Below are 24,659 nucleotides of genomic sequence, written 5' to 3' on the forward strand. Positions count from 1 at the left end.
GTGTGGGAAAATTGGAACACTAATGCATTGTTGGTGGGGTTGTGAACTGATTCAACCATTCTGGAAAACAATTTGGAACTATTCCCAAAGGGCTGTAAAACCATGCATATCCTTTGATCTAGCTACCACTATTCGGTCTATATCCCAAAAGGATTATAAAATGAAAAAGCTTCCACATATACAAACATATTTATAGCAGTTATTTTTGTGGTGGCAAAGAACTGGAAATTGAGGGAATGCCCATCAGTTGGGGAATGACTGAACTAGTTGTGGTATATGAATGTAATGGAAAACTATTGTGCTATAAAAATGACGTGCAGGTGGATTTCAGCAAAACCTATAAAGACTTAGATGAACTAATGCTGAGTGAAATGAGCAGTACCAGAACATTGTACACAATAACAGCAACATTGCATAATGATCAACTATGATAGACTTGGCTCTTCTCAGCAATATAGTGATCCAAGATAATTCTAAAAGATTCATGACAGAAAATTTTATCCATATTCAAAGAAAGAATTAAAGAGTCTTAATACAAATTGAAGCATACTATTATAACTTTTCTTTCCTTTTTCTTTTTTGTGATTTTTTCCCTTTTGTTCTGATTCTCTTTTCACAACATTACTAATGTGGAATAGGTTTATTATGATTATACATATATAACCCATATCAGATTGCTTGCTATCTTGGGGAGGGAAAGATTGAGGAGAGAAATTTGGAACTCAAAATCTTATAAAATGAATATTGAAAACTTTTTTCATGTAATTGTAAAAACCAAATTCTATTAAGTGTGGGGGGAAAGAGCTGCTACAAATATATGCTTACAACTAGATCCCTTTCCTTTGATCTCTTTGGCATACAGACATGGGTGTGGTATTACTGGGTTTATAATCCTTTGGGTATAGTTTCAAATTGCTCTTCAGAATGGTTGGACCAGTTCAAAACTACCAACAATTTATTAGTGTTTCTTATTTTCCCTCATACTCTCTAGCATATATCATTTCTGATAAGTATGAAGTGGTATCTCAGAGTTGTTTTAATTTATATTTCTCTAATCAAGTGATTTAGAGCATGTTTGTCATGTGATTATAGATAGTTTTGACTTCTGAATACTGCCTCTTTTCATGTTTTTTGACCATTTATCAATTGGGGGATGGCTCTTATTTTTATAAATTTGACACAGTTTCCTATAAATTTGAGGAATAAGGCCTTTTTCAGAGCAACTCACTGTGAAATTTTTAAAAATTACTTCATTGTTTATGGTACATTTTAGCAAAATATAATTTCCCTGATGATCTCTGCACCTGACATTTGGAAAAATGACTAAATACAATGAATTTGGAAAAAAAAGTAAAAAAGAGTTCCGGGGCCAAGATTCTCAGAGTTTTGATGATCTAATTGTAACATTACTTTAAAAGTATGCCAATTCTTAATTTTTAAATCTAAAATCAACATCTTAATTTAAAATGCTTAATTTGCAGCTCCCTCCCCAAATAAAAAAATGACAATTTTTCCTTCCTCAAGGATTCCAATGGCACTGCATGAAGCCTCTACTTTGTTTATAAACTCTAATTTATCCTGGGCTTCCATATCTTTACTTCTTACTTTTCTTATTTCCCTCTAAGAGCTTAAGAATTCTCTGGCTACACCTACTTTCTTCTTTTGCTGTTTCTTAATAGCTGCTGAAGTTAGATCTCATCTAGCCTTGGTTTATAATAATCTTTCTTTTAACCTTACTTACCTTCTCCTCCACATCATCTTCCTGTTACCTCTCCAAACAGAATTTACTGTTTCATTTAAGGGTATCTGTCTACCTGAACCCTCCTTGGGTTGATAACTCTTCAAGAGTTTCCACTTGATACTATTCTTCCTTGCTTCTCCTTTTTGAGACCTTTTCTATCTGACTCTTCCAAATTATTAACCAGAATATTTTTGCTTTTTTCCCCTCATCTTTCCTTCTGATATGAGATGGTTCATTTTTTCCTTGTCTGACCTTGGAAATCTCCAAATACTCACTTTGAAGGGTTCCTCTCAGCTCACTTTAAAAAAAAAAAAAAAAAACATTTTTTAGTCTCAGCTACAAAATTATCATCCCATTTACAACTTTGATTATTTACTTAATTTTATCATTTTGGTTCATTGTTTTAGCTCTAACTGAAATTCATTTGTCTCTGGTCCTGATTTATGTTTCATTAATTTCTTCCTCTCCATTATTCAACTATTTCAAATCCCATTAACTTTTCTCATTTCTCTTACTCCTTCCAATTCATGCCAAATGCTTAGAAGATATAAATTACTATATAAACAGGAAATTCTCTTTCTCTTTCTCTTGATGCTTAATGCTTTAACACCTGTCTTTAATCAAAACAACTAAACTGATCATCCTTCTCCATAACTGAGATCTAGCTCTGATGTTCTGCTCTAATACAAACACTTAAGAATCCTTCATCTTGTTTTTCTAAGAGGAAGATTCCAAGTTATTTATTTGCCAGCTTTGACAGAAGTGTAGGTCTGGGGGATATTAAGCATTTTGTAAGATTTGGAATAGTAAAAGAGTACTTTATAATATCCTATAGGACAGATTCTAAATCAAAGTTTGGCAAAGACTAAAAGTAATGTTCTAACCTCATTGCCTCCCCCTATATAATGTCTCCCTTTCCTCTTACCTCTACTTCCCTACACATATAATTTCTCTCCCTCTCTCTCATAAGTATCTATATTGTGGTTCTTTACAATTTACTTAGTATGTCTCAATTTACATGTTTTCCTTACTTCAATTCATTCTCCTTCCTTTCAATAATCCTTATAATATTTATATTTATTATTTTCAATAATCAATATTATTAATCCATGTCCACAGCAGCAAAATTGTAGCTATTGGATAGAACATGGAAAGAAACTGTTCAAAGAGAACTGTATATTATAATTTACAGAAAATAGAACAGCTATGAAAGCTGACCCAGTGGGACCTTGCCAGACCCTCTCCAATGTCATTTCACACAGAAACTGTAACCTATGGAAGAAGGGCTAATTCTCTTGATTAATTTGCATACAAGATATTGTACGAAATGTTTTACTATGACTTAAAGTAATGAAACTTTTCCCCTTAAAATAGTTTTTATGGGTTTAAAAAGGATTATACAATATCAGATCAGTTATGGTCTTGGGAAGGGGGAGAAAAGAGAGGGAGAAAAATCTGGAACACAAAGTCTTACAAAAAAGAATACTAGAAACTATATTTACATGTATTTGAAAAAATAAAATACAATTGAGAAAAAAAATTTCTTTTTGGAAATTTCCAACTCATGAGATAAAGAACCTCAATATCTGTACCTCATTTTCATAATACACACACACAGACACACACACACACACACACACACACACACACAAATACTCCATAGATATTTGCCAACCTAATGAGTCAACTTAGAATGAATTTTGATACTTCCAAAAATTATTTTCTCCTTCAAAATATAGAGATTTGCCAGCATAGAAGGGATAAGAAAGAATGTTCCACAGGCTTTGAATGAAATTTCCAAATAACAATTCCAAATATGTTCTGAATAAAGGCAGAAACTTTGGAATAGTATCACGTTTTCCTAAGGTTGGAGACAATACTTAGATGCTTAGGTTCTGGTCTATTCACTAGAAATTCAGTCTCATTATTTTACACTCCTACTTTACAAATACAGAGTAAATCTTAATGGATATCATCATAAACCTTATTCCACAGAACAGATATGCCCATGTCCCAGCAAACATTTAAAATGTTTTGCTGGTATTGATTTCATGAGAGCTAGGTCACTATATTCTTCTCTAGACTTTTGGATAATTATCAATCAGGATTAAGATTGGTCTGAATTGGTCTAGACTTAGATCAGGGTTTCTTTACCAATTTTGTGTCATGGAGCCCTCTTGAAATCTAGTAAACTCAATAAATCCTTTCTTAGAATTGTTGTTGATTGTTTTCAATCATGTTCAATTCTCTATGACCATATTTGGAGTTTTCTTAGCAAAAATACTGGAGTGATTTGCCATTTCCTTCTCCAGCTCATTTTACAGATGAAAAACTGAGGTAAACAGGCTTAAATGATTTGTCCAGGATTACATAGCTAATAAGATCTAAGGCTGGATTTGAACTCGGGTCTTTCTGACTCCAGGCCTGGTACCCTATCCACTGTGCCACCCTAGTTGCCCCTTCTAAGATTAATGGCTATAAATGATTAAAGGAAATACTAAATTTCAGTTAGAAGTGAGTAAAAATAATGATATATTTTTTCCCATTTAATTTCATGGTTCCTCTAAACTCTTTCCATGAATTCCTTGCCAATTTGTGGACCTCAAGTTTATAACTTGTGGTCTAGATATATAAAGTTACACTATATTTGTTTTCCTGACCAAATTACATAGAAGACTATATTTTTCAATGACAATTTTTTCTAATGTGTAAAATAATTTTGTTATGTGTTGTTTCATATTTTAATATTAGGTGCATTGAATACATATTTTTAATTTTTTTAATGATTCATATAACACATTTACTTAAAATGTGCTTGTTTTAACATTGACGTATAAGTGGATTACTATTCCATTGTTAATTATCATTTAGTTTAATTCCATTCTCTAAATGAAAAAGAGAGAATAGAGCTAAATAATATTAATACCTGTGGGGTTTATTTGGCCATTAGATACATAGTAAATGAAATAATGTATGTCACATTGTTTATAAGCCTTAAAGAACCTCTTTGCTATTTCTACTAACAGACACTCCCTCTCCCAACTTTTTGCAATTTTACTGGCTTTCCCAGTGTCTGGAAATCTTTCCTTCCTCATCTTCCCCTCCTGATTTGCTTTGACTTTCTTCACATCAACCCAAATCTCTTCTACCAGAAGCCTTTTTTGGTGCTCCTGAATACTGGTATCTTCCCTATCAGATTACCTCCAATTGATCCTATCTCTGCCTTGTTTGTACATAATTGTTGGTATATTGTTTCTCTTCTTGAATTGTGAGCTCTTTAAGGACAGGAGCTATTTTTGCCTTTCTTTACATCTCTAGCACTTAGCACAGTATCAGACACATAAGTTCTTAATAAATGTTTATTGATGAGTTGCAAAAAAAAAAAAAAACCCAGAAAACAAAAACAAAATTGTAGAAGTAGAAGGAATTAGGTATTTGAAGGAATATAATCAATGGAAAAACAGATGCATAAGTCATTCCTTTCTTCTCTAGGAAGCACCTTCCAGTGATGTGTAGAACAAGTTCAGGTGATTCATTGGCCAATGGAATGATCTGATACATATGCATGAGGCTATTCTCTTTCTCTCTCTCTCTCTCTCTCTCTCTCTCTCTCTCTCTCTCTCTCTCTTTCTCTCTCTGTCTCTGTCTCTCTCTCTGTCTCTCTCTCTCTCTCTCACTCTGTTTTTCTGTCTCTCTCATACAAACATCATACACATATAAGTGTACATATATATGTATATATATTAATAGATAGTAGTTATGATGGTCCTATAAAAACAAGATCTCAATAGCTTGCTGATTATGAAATGGAGCTTATGACTAATTATTTAAGACCTATTCTAGCAAAGTGAAGTGGTAAGTGACACAAAACCTTCTCTTGCCTAAAATAAACTAGATAATTGAGGGAAAAGGAGCTATTTTGGTGAATTATATATACAGCAGTGCCAATTCTTCAGATTGATTCATTAGTCAAGATATGAATCAAGTAGAAAATAGTCAAAAAATAACTCATGATTTCCAAAAGCTTATATCTAAGTAAATCAGAAAAATGTGGAAGGGGGAATGACTTAAAGGCTCACATTTTTTTAAAAATCTATGTTCCCTTAATAAAACATCATCTTCTGGATGACAGCTCAAGGTTTTGACATTCTAGTGCATTGCTTGGCACAGTGTGAACATCTATTAGCTTTTAAAGGATGACAGCAATGGAAAACTAGGGGCTAGAAGGCAGCTAGTAGCAATTTAATCTTCCACTTGACTTTAGAGAGGGGCAGGTAGAGGAGCTGTAGCATATCAAAACTTACTACTCTTATTTCTAGAGCTTATATATATATATATATTTTTTAAATCCATACATTTAGTGAAAACATAGTTTTTTGAAACAGCTCTGAATTTCCCCACAACGTTTCCCTTACCTTTGATCTTGGGCTAGAATTGGATGGAACTCCATCTCTAACTACTCTTCCCTCCTAAATTGGCCTCTATGCTGGACAGATCTCTGACCTTTCTGTCTTCCAGTCCTTTCTTTGTCCATTAATTTTCTCACTCCTCACCCGGCCACCTCAGCTCTGAACTATTCTGAACTTTCCCTCAGTCAAAATGGGATAAGGGTTGAAACCAGAAACTTCAAAGTACATGTATCACAGGGTAGTTATGAGGTTCAAATGACATAAAGGATGTAAAGTATTTTTAAAATTTTAAAGCATTTAAAAATTTTCAGTAACCATCATCATCATGACTAAATTATGCATTATCAGTCTTCTGGTTCCCTCAAAAAAAATCAACCGAAAAAAAAGTTTTTAAACCATTAAAATTTTTTTGGCTACCTTTTGTTTTTTATATTATTCATTTTCACATATACATGTACTTCTGTCTTACCCAGAAGGCAACTTAAATATTTTCAAAAATATGTTCAAAGTTTATTACAAATATTTAAGACCATGTTTAAATTCAAAGCTGTATATAAAGTTCTTCACTCACATATGAAGGTACCATTTGGACCCATTATGGACCATCCAGATTATGGAAAGCCTTGAAATGAAAGTAGGAGTTGATTACTAAAGGCCTTCCCACCATCTACTCTCATACGGAGCTCATTCGACTGCTGGTTATGATATTTTTGTCAATACTCCCTAAGAAGTAAGCACAAGAGCATTAAAATGAGAGTTATTAGAGAATTGCCCCAGAGTTTTATGCAAATTATGTTGCTAATGCTCATTACTTTTATACCTAGGAGCAAAGGACTGGGTAGCAGAGCATAGAACTCTATGCTCCTACAGAGCATAGAAAAAAAATTCTATCTCTATTCTTATAGTCAGCCAGCAAACATTTAAATGTTTACTATGCGTCAGATACTATGTTAAGTGCACAGATAAAAAGAGAAGATGGTCCCTGTTCTCTCGGAGTTCAGAATCTATACAAACTCATTGAGGCTTGTCTTTGTAGCTTTACAAAAATAGGTTTTTTGCTCTGTGAGTTAGAAAAGGAAGTTCATTTGTATGGTATTAGTATAGAATAGAAATATATGAGGATAGAGATGTCAGAAGGCAGTACCAAAATGTTTTGGTAGTATCAACAATGTTACATCAAACTTTTTTTTGATGTCATTACATTTGAAAGTCATGATCTGACATATTTCTAAATCTATATATTGTAATAATATGTATTACAACAGGCCCTTGTTATATCAATCAACAGACATATATATTAAGTATCCTCTCTGTGGCATAGGGACAGGTAGGTGGTACAATAAATAAAATGTTGAGCCTGAAGTCAAAAATCCCCGAGTTCAAATCATTCAGACTCTTACTAATGGTGTGATTAATTGTGCAAGTCACTTGACCCCATTTGCCTCAGTTTCCCCATTTATAAAATGAGCTGGAGAAAGAAACAGCAAAATACTCCAGTATCTCTGCCAAGAAAACTCTAAATGGGATCATGGAGAATTGGACATGACTGAAAATGACTGAACAACAAAAAAAGTTCCATAAGTACTCACTATGTACCAGGCACATTTCTACCTGCTTGGGATACAAAGACAAAAATAAAACTTCTTGGTTCTCAAGGAATTTGCATCCAGTGAGGGGAAATGGGATGTACTTATACAAGTACAGTCCAAATTTCAAGGCGGAGGCATCAGCAACTAAGGGAATTAGGAAGAGATCTTATGGAGAGGATGGTGGGCTTGTGCTTTGGATGGAGGAAAACTCCACTTTGGAGGAAATTATGGATTCTAAGAAGCAGAAGAAAGGCACAGGAGATAGGGCATGGAATGCTATGTGTGAGATACAGCAAGAAGCCCAGTTTTATTGAAGTATAGAGCATGTGGAAGAGAGTGATCTATAAGCCTGGAAAGGTGGGTTGGAGCCAGATTTTGAAGAGCTTTAGAATATCTTGAAAGAAGCTAACTAAAAATGAACAATAATTTTATTCAATTTATGCAAATTTATATACTGTACTATTTATGTCCACAGAGGATAATATATAGAACAGTATTTAGGAAATGTACACAATGACTAGACATGGTTAGCATAGGCCTGTAGTCTCTGTTGCTGAAAAGGTTAAAGCTGGTAGTTCTCTTGAACTCAGGATTTCTGAACCAAGTAAAGCTGAACTAAGTCCAGCATCAATTTTGGCAGCCTCTAAGGGCCATGTTCCCTAAAGAGCGACAATCTAGCCAAGATCAGAAACATAAAATGAGGTAAATCTTCTATGATGACATATTAGAATTGGACCTGCGTATGGCTACAAAACTTCCAGCTTGGGCAAGATAGAGAGACCTAGAATTTGTTTTCATAGTGTACAACATCGAATGCTATAGATATATAACTTGTGAGTATTTCTGAACTCCAAATGTAGAGTTTAAAGACTGTCATGCTTCTTGCTTCTTTATCCAGTGGACATCATCCATATAATCTCCCAAGACTTGAATGTAATGTTTGTTTTATTATCGTGTAAATATTTAGGTCGAATTCTGCCCACAGATGTCTAATCTGTCAGTCTCCTTGAGAACTGATTGGGCAGAAGTAGAACACGTAATGGGAGCTGTTTACTCTGGCAACTTGGAATGTCTGATTTGAAATTACTGGCATACTCTTGGGCAGTTTTGCACAATAGCAGGATTGGGAACGGTTTCCATGCGTGTCTTTATCTTTTCCTCCTCCATCTTGACCACTGGAGAATGTGTCAACATCAGAAAGACCAAAGGTCCCCAACTACAGAAAGCTACTAGAGATGGTTACAATGGAACACTTTGATGACAGTCACTGGTGAGCAGTCTTGCCGTTTTCTTAAACCATGAACTAAGATCTTAACTAGGATGGTCTTTAGAGAACAGATATTGAGCTTGTACTTAGTCTTTCTAATTTGGGAGAACCTGGTGGAGCTATCCCTATGGCTCTTTGCCCATGGATGAAGAATACTTTCAGTGACACTTACAAAGAACTGTCTGCAAAGGTATAGAGGGATTGTAATATGTGCCAGAGGAAGCAGTCTCACACCGATGAAATCCTGGTCACCTGAAACAATGAAATTTTACAATGTAAAATGAGAAGTCATTAATAAGAAATTCATTCCCCCAAAAAATCCCTTCAATTTCCCCCTCATAACTTTGAAGCTAAAACAGGGGCTACTGTTTATGTTGCCACAGGGGTAGAGGCATTTCTTGTACCTTATAAACTATCTTCCTCTTCCTTCCCACCCTCATGCATCAGCAAGCCAGGTCTTGGCTCATTAATGTTCTCTGCAGGTTTCAAATTTATGTAATCACTTTGCCTTGTTCCCCTAAATCTTACCCCCTCCCACTAGAGAATAGAACACAGTTTTATTCATTCTGTCCTTTCCCCTACTTTCTGATTACAGTATATCAACTTTTTACATATTTAAGGGGAAATGACTCAGAAATACTTTAAAGAATCAAATTATACAAAGTAGAAAAAGGGTACAGTTTTAGGTGGAAATAGCTAACAGTTCCACAAAGGTTTTATAGTTTAATCTTGTTTCTCTGTTAACTTAATGACATTTATAACTCTCCCTCAAACCCTCCTGCCTAAAATCTCCCTTAGATCATAAGATTTTAAAACTTCAGTCCAGTTCATGAATTACTGATAAGTGAATTGAGACCCAGAGAGATTGTCATTTGTCTGTCACTTAGATAGAGCTGATATCTGAATCCAGCCCCTTACACCCCAATCCTAGGTTCTTTCCACTAGATTGAAGAAGGAAATCTGAATTAAAGAAAGGAAGGAAGGATAATACTAGAAATGACACTGTAAAGCTAAGAGAGATTAAATCAGTCTAGTGCTAAGAATTCTCTGAGAAGAGCTACCCCTAACAGCCAAAGAGCTCTACTTTAAGGCTGTTAAATAAGCTGCTAGATAAATGGCCTGAATCAATTTACCCTCCTCCCTTCCAAAGAGTAAGGAATGGCCCTCTCCAGTTGTCAAATGGAACCAGGAGGAAACAAAGCCCCTTTTCAGACACTGAAAGGGATAGGGTATTTGTGTGAGAGAATTCCAAATGATTAAAATCTCTGCTTTGTGATAAGGGGGATGAAAACACTAAAAGAGAAAACAGATTTTGTTCATTGTTTCATTGTTTCTGGGAAGTGTTTATATTGCCACTGTCTCCCTGTAGTATTTGTAACAGTAATGATCGAATTATGAGCCAAATTAGATTCATAGAACCTCTCATCTTGGAATGACTCCTCTAAATTGATGGTCATCTTCCCCCAATTAATTAATTAATGCTCTTTACAAAAAAACTGGATAAAGAGTCAATCATTCAGCTTCTCCTTGGACATCTCTAATGATGGGAAACTCACTACCTCATTAGACAACCAGTTCCATTTTTAGATAGCTGTAATGATATGGGAATTCTTCTTTAGGCTGAGACAAATTTTTGTTATATTTATTCCCCAATGTTTCTAATTTTCCCATTTGGGAATCATACATTATATGACAGAACTTAAGATTTTTGAGAATGATGATTTGGCCAAGATCATACTATGCCTTTTCTTCGGTGGTAAAATGGCTCCATGCTTTTCCTCTTATAACATGACTTTACCCATCCTGAATTCTCTTCTCTGTACATTCTCCAATTTGTCAATGTCACTCTTTAAATGATTCTTGGGCTTTATGGTAACTCAAGTCTAATTCCCTAATGATGAAATTTGGCTGCCCTTCATAGCCTTCTATAATTTTGCTGCCCCATAGATTTCAATATGGCACACAGAAGTCTGCTCTTAGACAAATACTTTTTTTCTCAGCTGCCTGGCTCTGTCATTTTGCATCACTTCACCCTTAGCCCACTGGCTAAGGATACTGAATGCTTTTAGTATATTTGCCCATCCCCACCAAAATCCCAGCAAGAAATGAGCATTCCTTGTCTGTTTCCAAAGTTCTCTCTCCTCTGAGTTTGCTCTCTCCTTTCCCCTGCCCCAGAGCTTTTTTGATCTGATTCCAGCTAAAGCAGCTCACCTTTTCTTGCCCATCTCCAGCTCTGCTCAGTCTCTGGAAGCAGGTCACATCTTTCAGTTGATTCAACTCTTAACAAACTATTGACATATAGGCATGGCCAAGAAAGACTCTCCTAAATCTGACTTTCCTCCTACAAATGCTTCTCCAAAATGTTCTTTCTCCTTTGTCCTGAATTTATAATCCCAAGTGTATCCACCCTTAAATCTCAACTATTGGCTAAACTAAGGTGACAGACAAATCAAAGAGCTTATAGAGGCTGGCCACTTTTCCTAGTCTTCATCTAGGAATCCAATCATTTTCTCTTTTTAGGGTCTAGTATCATTGTACTTATTTAGGCCACTCTCCACCCCCAAACTCTCATGAGGGTGGAGCCCCTCAAGCCACTAATAAGAATTTATGGTTTATTGAAATGTTCTCGTAGTCTTACCCCATAACCCACTAGAAATGCTTCATTGCCCTGTTGTTGTTCTTTTGTGTTTATTTCTTTTTCAGATAATGATGGAGCCCTTGGACTTAAAACCATGGGAAAAAGTAGATGGGGACCAGATGGCAGGGGAGGGAAGCTGGAAGATTAATCAAAACACTTTAAGGAAAGGACATAAGCATCACAGAATCTTAAAGCTAGAGAAACATTAGGATACCATCTGGCACATCTCTTAGTTTTACAGAGAAGGAAACTGAGACTCAGTCACAACTCTGAACCTAAACCCTCTACTAACCGAGCTAATTATTTTGACATAAGAATTGACAGAAAGAAAAAGACCCACAGTTCACTCCAATCACATCCTATTTTCAGCAAGGACACCCAAGAATATCCTGGGAAAGATTATTATTGTCTTTCTTAAGTTCTCGCTTCTATTTGAAACCATCAGATCATCTATTAATTTAATTAAAAATTAAAAATTTTTTGAAGCTGTATCTTCAATCTATACCATCTTTGTGGGTATAAGTTCCAAATACTTACTAAGTTCTTAACTCATAGTATTGTATAGAAAGTGCTCTATAAAACTTAAACCAACATAGAAATGTGACTTGTTATTTTTTAAAGAAACTGTAACTTAATTGCTAAGGAACTACTAACGAGGAAACTCCCTCTCCACATAGAGAGAGAGGCACTTGTTCAGCAATTTAGAGCCAGTCATTAGGAGTTCAGAGTGTTGAAAAGTTAAGTGACTCATCTAGTGCTACACAGCCAGTATGTGTCAGAAGTGGGATTTGAATGCAGAGCTTCTTGATTTGGAGGTCTGCTCTTTATTTATATGCCACATAGCTTATTACAGATTAATATTTTTACTATGCAAAAATAGCCCCTTTTTTACTTCAATTTTCATTTCAGAATATCTGAAATAGTCTTTGAAGAGCTCACCATTGTATTGTGGTTGACAGTGTATATTACATTTCATAAGAGGCTTTTAAACTGTTTCCTGCTGATTCTGAATGTGGATGTCAGTTTGTCAAAATGCCAGTATTGCTTGCATTGTTTAAGGAGAAAATGGGCTTATGGTTTTTTTTTTTTTTTTTTTTTTTTGCTTTATCCTGCATTTTGTACTTGACTTCCCTCTCAAAAATGTTTAATTATTCCTTATTTAACTGGTACAGATGGCTTGGCTACTTATCTTCTCACCTCACCATTTACCATGCCACCTTATTGGTTCATTCCTGGCCAATTGGTCAGGAACCCCACTGACTGGTCAGATGTTGCTCTGGTTGTTGGAAATCCCAAGCAGAGGAATTTCTGGAATAATTTTCTCCTCAAAGCTATTGGTTTTGCTCTTTGACTGGTCTTGCCTGCCTCAAATATAACTTTAACTGTAACTTTTAAGCATAAGGATAAATGTCTCTATTCATTAAAGGCTATCAAATGTGTGTGTGTGTATATGTGTGTGTTTTGTGTGTGTGTGTGTGTGTGTGTGTAAGTCAGAGAAGAGAGAGGGGAAGGGAGGGAGAAGGAGGAAGAGACAGAGAGAGACAGAGATAAACAGAAAAAGACAGAGACAGAAAGATAGAGACAGTCAGAGACACACGCAGAGACAGAGATAGAGACATACAGAGACAGAGATAGAAAAAGACAGAGATAGAGAGACAAAGAGATAGAGACAGAGACACAGTCAGAAAAAGACACACAGAGAGAGACAGAGATAGAGACACATAGAAAGACAGAAACAGAGCTAGACAGAGACAGAAATAGACAAAGAGACAGAGAGTAACAGAGACAGAGATAGGCAGGCAGACACAGAAATAGAGACAGAGAGACACAGAAATAGATAGAGACACAGAGACAGAGACACACAGTGGTGTGTGTGTGTGTGTGTGTGTGTGTGTGTGTGTGTGTGTGTGTGTGTATACGTGTGTGATGGTAGGAAGATGGATCAGCACATGTGCTCCAAGCTTTTTATAGCTAGACAATTTGAGGTTACAGCTTCAGAAATTACCCAAAGGAACACATCATATTAGGCAGCCAGCAGGTGTTTTCCATACTGAGCTTCCCCCAGAACGGGAATTGGAGGCAGAGAACCTGGTGATTGTTACCACTTTCAGTTACAAATTTCAAGCCATATTTCTTCTCTGCAGGTTGTTCACATCAAATTCCTTTGATGTAATCAGCGATGACGCATTCATTGGCCTTCCTCACCTTGAGTACCTGTAAGTGAGCCTCTTGGGTTTCTCCTCACAATTCAGTACACGAGCTTCCCAGCTGCTGTCGTTGTTTGACTAAAAAGTTATAACCTGTTGCAGATTCATAGAAAACAACAACATCAAGTCAATCTCAAGACATAGTTTTCGGGGCCTAAAGTCTTTAATCCACCTGTAAGTACAGAGGTTGTATGTTACCTCTTCTTCTTCTTGCTGATTGAATATTCAGTCAACTCTGATTATTTGTGTAGGGATCATCCAGGAAATTATGAGTTATTTTAAAATCTGATCCATCCCCTGTCCTCCTTTGCATCTATGCATCCAATGGTGTGTTCTCAAGTGATTAAAAATTAATACTTTGAATATAAGCCTAAAATGTGTTCTGGAAAGCAGTATCTTATAAAGAAATCATGAGGAAAAAAAATCATTTTGGGTTGCCAAAATCACTGCTCATCTCCAAAAGCATGGATGATTGAGGACTGACTGTTTAAATCTTTGATTTCACCATTATTCTCCTATCTGTGTAAACCTGAACTTGGTATCAACTCATAAAAATGTAGCTTCAGCACATGTCGATATGACAAGTAAATACAAGGTTGAAAAAGTACAAAATCAATTCATCTTCATGGTTGTTTTTTTCTGAACAATGCCAAACAACTTGTCCTGAGTAGAATTTGTAATGAAATCTCCCTCACAAATACTTCCTGAATAAGTGAATTAATTATTGAATCACATAATCCTTGAACTTCATTCTGGAATACAGGGTTTTAGAACAAAGAAGGACCTTATAGATGGGCTGGTCCAGTCTCCTCATGTACAGACACTAATGAGAGCTGATATTCTTATACTGCTTTAAAGCAAAATGCTTTCCATCCAGTGTTTTCCTTTGATCATCACAACCTGTTAGGTAAGTCCTCTGGCCATTGTCCCCTTTTTAGAAATGAGAAAATTGATGCTTAGATTAAATGACTTGCCCATAGTCACACATCTGGAAAGTGTCAGAATCAGGTTTCAGATTCAAGTCTGAATTATTATTATTATTATTATTATAGCCAATTATCTCTTCAGGAAGAATCTAGGAACCCAAGCAGAAAAAAATAACTTAAGACCCAACATGTTAAAAGTTTATATTTTGAGATTAATTCAAAAACAATGTTTAAAAATAAAAATGCTAACAAGGTCATTATTTATGAATTCTTTACTAATGCAAAAAATATATAATTCTTGAAAGTAAGTAGAATTTCTTGAGGCAGCTAGATGACTCAGTGGAGAGAGTGCTGGGCATGGAGTCAAGAAGGCCTGAATTCAAATCCAGCCTCAGGTGTGTACCAGCTGTGTCCCTAGACATAATCACTTAACTTATTCTGCCTCAGTTTCCTCCTCTATAAAATAGGAAAATAATAGTGACTACCTCTCAGGGTTGTTTGAGGATCAAATGAGATAATGTTTGTAATACCTTAAAGTGCTATATAAATGCTAATTATAATTTTTATCTCTAATACCTAGTTAGTGCCTTGTACACAATAGATACTTATTAAATATTTCTGATTGAATTGAATGGGACCCTAGATAGAATTATGAGTCATATGTAGTCTTTATACCTTAGCTATTGGTCTGAGCATAACTAAGCAAGCTGATGATAAATGAAGCAGTAATACTGGAAGCCATTAATGATATTTTTAGAAATATATTATATATATTCACATATATAGATATATCTATAATATATGTAAATATATTTTAAATACATAGATTTATGTTTTAAACATAAATATATATGTATTTCTTCCCCTAGTCTGATTCAATACAAAGAAAAAGTCTTGTTGCACTCTGAAAACTATTCTGGAAATGACTGAATAACAATAGAGGCTAGAGAATCCTCACACTGTTCGGTAGTGTCTCCTGCCTTTGCTCACTATGGTAGTGGGAATGGAGGGTTGGGGAGACATGAAGGGAAAAGCTGGGGATGGCTCCAGCTGGACCCTGAACATCCCTTAATAAATGAAGCAGTGCCCCAAATTCTCTAAAGAGACTACAGCCTTGAATGGATGGAGTTTTATGACCTTAACTGGGAACACATTCAATCTAACTCAACAAGTATTTAACAAGAGCCAACTATTTATTCAACAGATAGAACAAATATACAAGATAGTTCCTGCTCTCCAGGAGCTCATAACCTAATTAGGGAGTGACTGGGTAGGGAGTGAATCTGAAGCCCCATGGTAAGTACATAAGTTAAGATCACTGTGGAGGTTCCCATTCACTCTGACTACATGGAGGACAGGCTCTGGATGTTTCATCTTCCTCCTCAGCCCTTTACCCAGACCTTCCTTCACAAATGAGAAGAGATTCTTTTTCAACCCTCCAACCCTTTTCTATCTCTGTCTCTGTCAACTCCTTTGACAAGTAAGTGACTTGTCAAATATTGTCAAAAATATTTTGAATATAAATATAAATGTCAAAATATTCAAAAGAAATTGGAATCAAACATAAATGCACTAAAGAGCATTGATAATGGTTACTTACAACACATCAAAATCAGCCACTTATACCTGCCAGCATTGTACATGTCTATTCCTTTATTATTATTATTATTATAATCAAAATGAATGATAAATTTGTATCACGACAAAGGCTATCCATCTAATGGTAAGGCAAGGTAGAGAGTAGTATACAAGGTGAGACTCTACTCATCCTCCAACTTTTTGTGAAATATTCATTTAACAAACATTGTGGAGCTGCTACCATCTCTAAATATGTGTCCCATATGCTCAGATAATAAAACACAATTCCTGCCCTCAAGGAGATTACAATTTTAACCTTAAAGTAGGAAGAAAGTCAAGAAATAACCTGGTTCAATTCTCCCCTGAAGCAAGAATTCCCTTTTTAAAATCCCAGAGAAGAGATTAAACAAATTTCCCTTATTCTCGACACTTATATTTCATGCAGACTAAAATATGACAAACAAGATTGACAAAAGTATTTTCCCCAAATCACTAGAATCCTTTAAGGGATCTCCTGGAAGGGGAAAGGTCATATGAAAAGACTGTTTGGGAGGGGAAGGCAACTGCAGAATCAAAGATTGTTATACCTATAAGGAACCTCATAGATATTCTAATCCATGGTGACAAAATTCAGATCAATAGAAAGGTCACATAGTGATGATATATTGGACAGCTGGCACTAGAACTCTAGGATTCCTGCTTTCCATGCTAAGTGCTTCCTCACTAATCTACACATTTATTCTTTTGCCTTAGTGTTGAGAGAAGTTGTAGTTCAAGTATGTCATGTTTTTTTTAGAACTATCTCGGCACGTATCTCTCTGTCATTGATTTGCCACTCCCTCACCCCCGCACTGGTTGCCTTCCTGAGTCACTACCCAGCCCTACAGCCAGGACACGGAACAGTTGTCCCAATTTTCTGTACTCCCCGGATAGTACTAGTTCACAATGAGCTTTTCTGGGAGAAGACCAAATCCTGATAGGGTACATTCACCCACCAGTGGTTTTGCCTTCTGTTATTCAATATTAGTACAGCCACCTGGTTGGAGACTGGGATGCTCAGTTCTGTGGCCAAAGGGAGCCCGAGCTTCTTTGGAAGCAGCAGTGAGCGCAGTCAGTAAAAGAAAGGCTTCTATATAACATGAGCACCGGTAGTATGTTGGGAAATTAGGATTTTGCCATGGTTATCGGAGAAGAAGAAGTCTTTACAATTATCTCATGGTAGGAACTCAAAGTAGGACAAAGGCTTCTTCTCTTTATAACATAATCTCATTTTAGCTAACTGTATGACTCTAGTTAGCTATTTTGCCCTTCTGGGTTTATTTCCTGGGATTGACTTGGAGGATATCAAAAATATCTTCCAGATCTAATATTCTGTGACTCTCTGATTCCTTAGAAGACAGATATAGCTTTGAGCGAATGAGACACAGGGCAAATAAGTTTGGGGTTAAGTGACTTGTCAAATATTGTCAAAAATATTTTGAATATAAATATAAATGTCAAAATATTCAAAAGAAATTGGAATCAAACATAAATTTGGCCAAAATTCAGAGTTTTGTTCTGGGCTTTAGGAGAGGTCCTTTTAGCAGTATAATTTCTCAGTAGTTTTATTATTTGGAATCCTTTAATAGAGTAAGGTCATTTGTATCAGCATTCTAGTCTTTGAAATAAGGGACAGCAGAGCAAGTACCAGCAATGACACCTGCCACCAGTTAGGGACAGAATATTATGCAAACAAGGGTAGTCCTGCGAATTGTGGCTCCTTCTGCACTTTTCAGTTCCAGTACTAGTAAGCTGATACTAAGTTTATCATCATTATATCGCTGCCACTGAGCTTGATTCAGAAAATGGCAGGAGGGAGAGAAGGGCAAAGACCCCAGATCTCAGCTACCATGTACTGCTTACAACACCTGCATGTACATACCTGAGGATACTAGATCACTGGTGACGATTTAATTAAAAAGGAAGAAAGGTAACTGAATCTAGTCATCAGGAAAATCAAATGAGCCGGACATTCTAGCTTCGAATTTAATTTACACTGTATCATCTTGGGCTAGAAACACAGTTACTAATTGATGAGAATGATTGATCATACTTTAAAAAAAAAAAACTGCATGTAAAGACTTTTGAAAGGTTATCAGCAGCTGCTTGCCAACCGAGAGACCCTCCCTCTCCCAGTTAGAATTTCTGGGAATAGAAAAGGCACTAAGGAACCACCTTCAAAGATCAGCACAGTTCAGTTCCTCATTGATTTGCATTTTCCTTGTTGTTTGATTCTTTGTTCTTACTGGCTTTTTTAGAGAGATTTCAGTTGGCTTTTTGTTTTGTTCTTTATTTTTACATTTTTGGACTGGCTAACAAATCTACGGACTGGTTCTGCTTGCCTGATTTTAGGTAGTTCTGAAGTGAGGGGATCATTAACTTATCTTTCCAAGCCAGTAATCTGCCTTCATGTGAATTTACTGAAAATTAGATGAGATTTTTTTATGCCTTTCCAGTTTCTCCTTTAGGCCAACATATGAAAACCCTACTTACTGAGGAATATTTTGAATTCTTTTGGCATTTTGGAACCCAAATACCCTTCCTGGCTTTCTACTTCAAGCCTTAATACTAGTCATAGAATTCCAGGATTAGGGCTGGAAAGGACCTTGGAAATAAACCTTCTATTTTATAGATGAGGAAATTTCTGAAGTTTTAGGCTTCAGGTTTAGTGTTCCTTCATTATGCTCCTTCTGATCATGTATTTCAAGATCAATGTCAATTTGTTTTAGGAACTGATTTATGTTTCTTTATAAATTTAAATTTCAACCTATGTAACTAGAAAAATGATATAGATGCATTGATATAGATATAGATCTATCTCCTTCTCCCAGTGCAGGTTAGCATGTTCTTTGCAACTGATAGTCTTAGAGAGCTAACGGACAGTGTACATTATAGCTGGAACTTGAACCAAGCTATTCCCAGCCAGTTCCCTATCTACTAGACCATACTATCCCTTAGGATAGACTTTGGCGCAATACTCTGGGAAGGAATTAGTTACTCTTGGTATATGTTTATATATAACATGTAGGAAGAATTTTTATCACTTTCCAAGTATTTCCAGAGCCCTCACAACATATCTAGCACTATAGTGAATGTTAGAGGATATATAAGAAGTTTTCCTCATAAAATACTTAACTCACTTTAACCCCTTAATAGCTTATGTTTATATATTGCTTTAAGGATAACAAAATGCTTTGCATACATTATCTCATACATTACTTTATTTTTTATTATAGCTTTCTATTTACAAAGCATATTCATGGGTAATTTTTTCAACATTGACCCTTGCAAAACTTTCTGTTCCAAATTTTCCCTTCCTTCCCCCCACCCCCTCCTCTAGATGGCAGGTAGTCTAATACATGTTAAATATTTTAAAATATATGTTAAATCCAATATATGTATACATATTTATACAGTTATCTTGATGCACAAGAAAAATCGGATCTAGAAAGAAAAGAAAAACCTGAGAAGGAAAACAAAAATGCAAGCAAACAATAACAGAAAGAGTGAAAATGCTATGTTGCGGTCTACACTCAGTTCCCACAGTCCTCTCTCTGTGTATAGCTGGCTCTCTTCATCACTGAACAATTGAAACTGGTTTGAATCTTCTCATTGTTGAAGAGAGACACGTCCATCAGAATTGATCATTTGATCGTCATATAGTCTTGTTGTTGCCGAGTACAATGATCTCCTGGTCCTGCTCATTTCACTTAGCATCAATTCATGTAAGTCTCTCCAAGCTTCTCTGAAATCATTCTGCTGATCACATCTTATAGAACAATAATATTCCATATCATTCATACACCATGATTTATTTAGCCATTCTCCAGCTGATAGGCATCCAGTCAATATCCAGTTTCTTGCCACTACAAAGAGGGCTGCCACAAACATTTTTGCACATGTGAGTTCCTTTCCCTCCTTTAAGATCTCTTTGGGACATAGGCCCAGTAATAACACTGCTGGATCAAAGGGTATACACAGTTTGATAACTTTTTTGAGCATAGTTCCAAATTGCTCTCCAGAATGGGTGGATCCATTCACAGTTCCCCCAACAATGTATCAGTGTCCCAGTTTTCTCACATCTTCTCCAACATTTGTCATTATCTTTTTCTGTCTCTTAGACAATCTGAGAGATATACATTACTTTATTTGAGCCACACAATGGCTCCAGGTGAGGAAAAGGGGGTAGATAGTGTGAAGATTATTATTTCCATTTTATAGATCAAAAAACAGCCTCAAAGAATTAAGATGATTTACCCAACTAAATGTCAGAACTAGGATTAAAACATAGGTGTTATGACTCTAAGTCCACAGTTCTTTCCATTTGGCCATATTCTTCTCCCTCTCCCCATCTTCCCCTCATCTATAGTTCTAATTTATGTGGGGACCTCCCCAGTGAGAAAATGCCCTCCACAGATGCAGGTTGCATTTGTAACTGATGGTTTTAGAGACTTGCCTGGGAGCAACTATTTTTAGTATAAGGCAGAGGCAAAACAGGAACATCCTTTCTGACTCCAAGGCCAGGCTTCTATCCACTACGACATGCTGTGTCAACTTAAACAGAGCTGAACATAAATAGCTACCTGCAAGGAACCTGCTCGGGTCTTTTATTTTTTTCAAATGGGGATTTTAGTAACCATTTCTGCAGCTCTAATATCAAAATGACAACTTAGAGAGGTTATGAATTTTTAAAATGTTTTGGAATTTTGAAAGATTGCTCTTTAAGAAATACTGATTCAGTGAGATAAAAATGAGGACGACAAAAAATTGGATCTACAATGCAGGGAAGAACAGGCCTGCACATATGGTTGTGGGCGGTACTTTCTTAACAACAGAACCCAATAGCCCTGACAGTACATTTTGGGAAACCGTACCATTTGAGCTGGTCTGTTCTGTTCTGGGGGTGGGGAAAGGGATACAGCTGGTCCCGTTTTCAGATCTGGATGGTGTTTTTTTCTCATGTAAACAAAGAAAATACTAAAATAGAAGGAATTACCCTGACTCCTATTTGAAAGCAAAGGCTATCTGTCTGTGGATATTTGGCAGTTCTACTCCAACAATGAATTTAAGTCTTAAATAAACAAAATAATCAAATGTCTAATCTAGAGACAGTCTTTGTTTTGTATATTTCAATCAATAGGCTTTTATTAAATATTAACTTTGTGCCAACTACTGTGCAAGCACCAGAAATGCAAACACAGAAGTGATTTAGCCCTACCCACGAGGAGCTTACATTTTAGTTTATAGTACATCCTTTTGTCAGATAAACATGTTTTATATGGTACTGCTTTAGGGCTCATATGATATTAACAGCAGTGTACAAGCAAAGTGTATTGTTCCTTTATGAACAGCCATGTACAGGCTAAGTTGATATATGTGCTTTCTAAATTATAATATACTAATTGATAATTAATCAATTATAATATTGAATAATAATCAATTAATTTTGAATAAGAACTCACTGAACACTCTAGGCTTTTCTGGAGCTTGAGGGGATTTCACAGGTCACTTAGTCCTTTTCTCTTGGTTTATAGATGAGATAACTCTAGTCCAGAGAGATGAAAGCATTTGCCCAAGATAACATAGGAAGCAATAGAGCTGGGACAGCATTTTTGGTGCAGCATTTTTTTCCCTCATGACAACATGCTTTGTAATTCATAACTGGGCCTCTCCATCTTGGAGACCAGGAGCAATTTGAGGCAGAAAAAAAAAAGTGTCTTTTCATTTGGCCTAGCAGTTCTAAAACAGAGAGAACAAGGAAGAGTGAATCATTTTTTTTTTATTATTTGCTCAATTTATTTAAACAAATTAACGTAGACATGCCACTGAATTAAACAAAACTCTGAACATGTAAAAATACTTCCATGTTCCTAAAACAGATGCTAACACCTATACAAAAGTTAGCAATCACTATTAAGAAAACGGTGAGACTGAATCATAAATGACCCAGAGGAGCCACTCTCTACTCTCTCAGGATGTGGAGCAGGCTTAGAAACTAGTTTGTTATATACACTTAATATACCCTGGCTGCCTGGAAATATAATAGCTTTATCTATAAGGGCTAAAATAGGAAAAGGACAGATTATTTTATATAGTAACTGATTTATAGAGATAGGACAAGAGGTAAAGGAGGAAGTTTGTTGTTTTTGTTACTTATCCTTTGTTATTTATTCTTTGTTCTCAACATAATCATGACTTCAGGGAAGTAATGTCTTGATTTGCTCATGAATTGGATTTAAGTGACAGAGAGCTGTGCAAAGTCACCAGCCTCACTTTCTCCTCCAGAACTATCTGGTTCAATGGCCAAATATAGATCAGGATGACTGGAGATGGCCCTGGATGCAGCAACTGATCTATAGAGTATAGGGAAAGAGGCAAGGGAGGGGGCAGTATGTGGTACAATGGAATGAGAGCTAGATTTTAAAATCATAACTCCTGAGTTCAAATCCCACATCTTCTGCTAACTACCTGTGTGACTTGGTAATTATTATTAAAAATATTAGTCTTTTTGACTTCACTTTCCATATTTGTAAAATTTCATGGCTGAACTAAATGGTTTCTAAGGTCTCTTCCAGCTCTTTATTTATGATTCTATGAAAAGAAATAGAGGCAATATTAATTCACTTTGGAGGCCATATGATGCTAATTACACCATTCTAAAAAAGTCAGTCCCAGATCTCCTACTAATTCAGTGTTTGAGTCTATGAAAGTTATCTCACTTCTCTGGACCTTAGGCTCTTCTGCAAAACGAAAGCGCTGGATTAGATAATCTTTAAGGTTCTTTCCAGAACCTCCTGTGTTTCTGTGATTTATCTCTCCTGGATTTCCTTGGAGGTTCAAACAATCTGTTAGTCAATTTGTAGATAATGAGCATCTACTGAATACCCAACCCTAGGAACTATCGATAGTATCTCTGAAAGGTTGGACAAAATTATGAGGTTAAACTACAATTCCAGATTCCAGCATGGTATTTACATTCTGACAAACAGATGGTTGACTCAAGATGCAGTCTTAGAAAATTTTTCAGACATGGCTAGTGTGAGAATTTGTTTTGCTTGATTGAATATCTGTTACAGAGAATTTTGTTTTTCATTCTTCTTTTCCTAAGGTGAGTAGGAGGAACACAAAGGAGAGAGAGTAGGTAGGAATAGGGTAACATACCAAAAAATAGTGAGAGATAAGAAAGGAAAGAAAAAAGGAAGGAAAGAAGGAAGGAAGGAAGGAAGGAAGGAAGGAAGGAAGGAAGGAAGGAAGGAAGGAAGGAAGGAAGGAAGGAAGGAAGGAAGGAAGGAAGGAAAGAAGAGAACAGAAGGAAAGACAAAATAATAAATAGCACAACTTTGAAAGTTACATGTTGAGAATTAGAGCCAAGATGGCAGAGAAAAGGCAGTGACACTTGAGTTGCCTCCAAACCCCTCTGAACACCTTTAAATAATTCTGTAAAACAATCCTTGAAGCAGCAGAATCCCACAAAAGGATGGAGTGAAATGGAGTGAAATAATTTTCCAACCAAAGACAACTTAGAAGGTTGTCAGGAAAGGTCTGTCTGGGTGATAGTGGAACATAGTCCAAGACAGGCCAAACCAGTACAGACCAGGCATTGCAAACTAGGAACACGCCTTGGAAGCCATAGAAGCAACAGCTGCTTCTGGAGCTTTTAGCCCCTTGTTGGCAAGACAGTAGGACAACAGATCAGAAGGAGATTATAGAGGTCTCACTGAGGGCAGGACTTTATTGTTTTGCCATATTGTTCACAGTTCCACAGCAGAAAAGAATACTTGTGATCCACAGACCAGAGCATAGGCCAGGAGAGTAATAAACACATCTTTCATTAAATCATACCACTTTAGAAAAACTGAAAACTTACAGGTCCCTAAAAATATCTCTGAAAACAGCTGCACAAATCCCCTGGAACTTGGGACAATATGCCCTCTACCCTGGAAGCAGGGCCCTATTTTAACAAAGAGTTAAAAATCAAGAAATAAACTGGGAAAATGAGGGGAAAAAATAAAACCAGAAAAGTATTCTAATCATAGAAATAGAAAGTTACTATGATGACAAGGAAGATCAAAACACAAACTCAGAAAAAGATAAAAAAGTCAAAGTTCCAGCATCTAAAGTCTCCAAGAAAATGTGAATTGGTCTCAGGCCATGGAAAAGCTCAAAAAGGATTTTGAAAATCAAGCAAGAGAAGTAGAGGAAAAATTGGGAAGAGAAATGAGAGTAGTTCAAGAAAATAGTGAAAAGCAAGTCAGTAGCTTGGTA

The 24,659-nt window shown here is 36.1% G+C and overlaps 1 protein-coding gene across 2 annotated transcripts in view; it reads left to right on the plus strand.

The window, feature by feature from the left end:
* Window positions 1–24,659, plus strand: part of LGI1 (leucine rich glioma inactivated 1) — a 54,089-nt gene that overhangs the window by 13,722 nt on the left and 15,708 nt on the right. Inside the window, exons 3-4 of one of the 2 annotated variants that reach the window (XM_003755244.4) lie at window positions 13,789–13,860; window positions 13,954–14,025. In XM_003755244.4, the coding sequence (XP_003755292.1) occupies window positions 13,789–13,860; window positions 13,954–14,025 (144 nt within the window). The remainder of the gene's footprint in view (window positions 1–13,788; window positions 13,861–13,953; window positions 14,026–24,659) is intronic. The other variant, XM_031956087.1, reaches the window with a different exon arrangement.

This window comes from Sarcophilus harrisii, chromosome 2 (genome assembly GCF_902635505.1).
Source record: "Sarcophilus harrisii chromosome 2, mSarHar1.11, whole genome shotgun sequence".
In the NCBI taxonomy this organism is placed as follows: domain Eukaryota; kingdom Metazoa; phylum Chordata; class Mammalia; order Dasyuromorphia; family Dasyuridae; genus Sarcophilus; species Sarcophilus harrisii.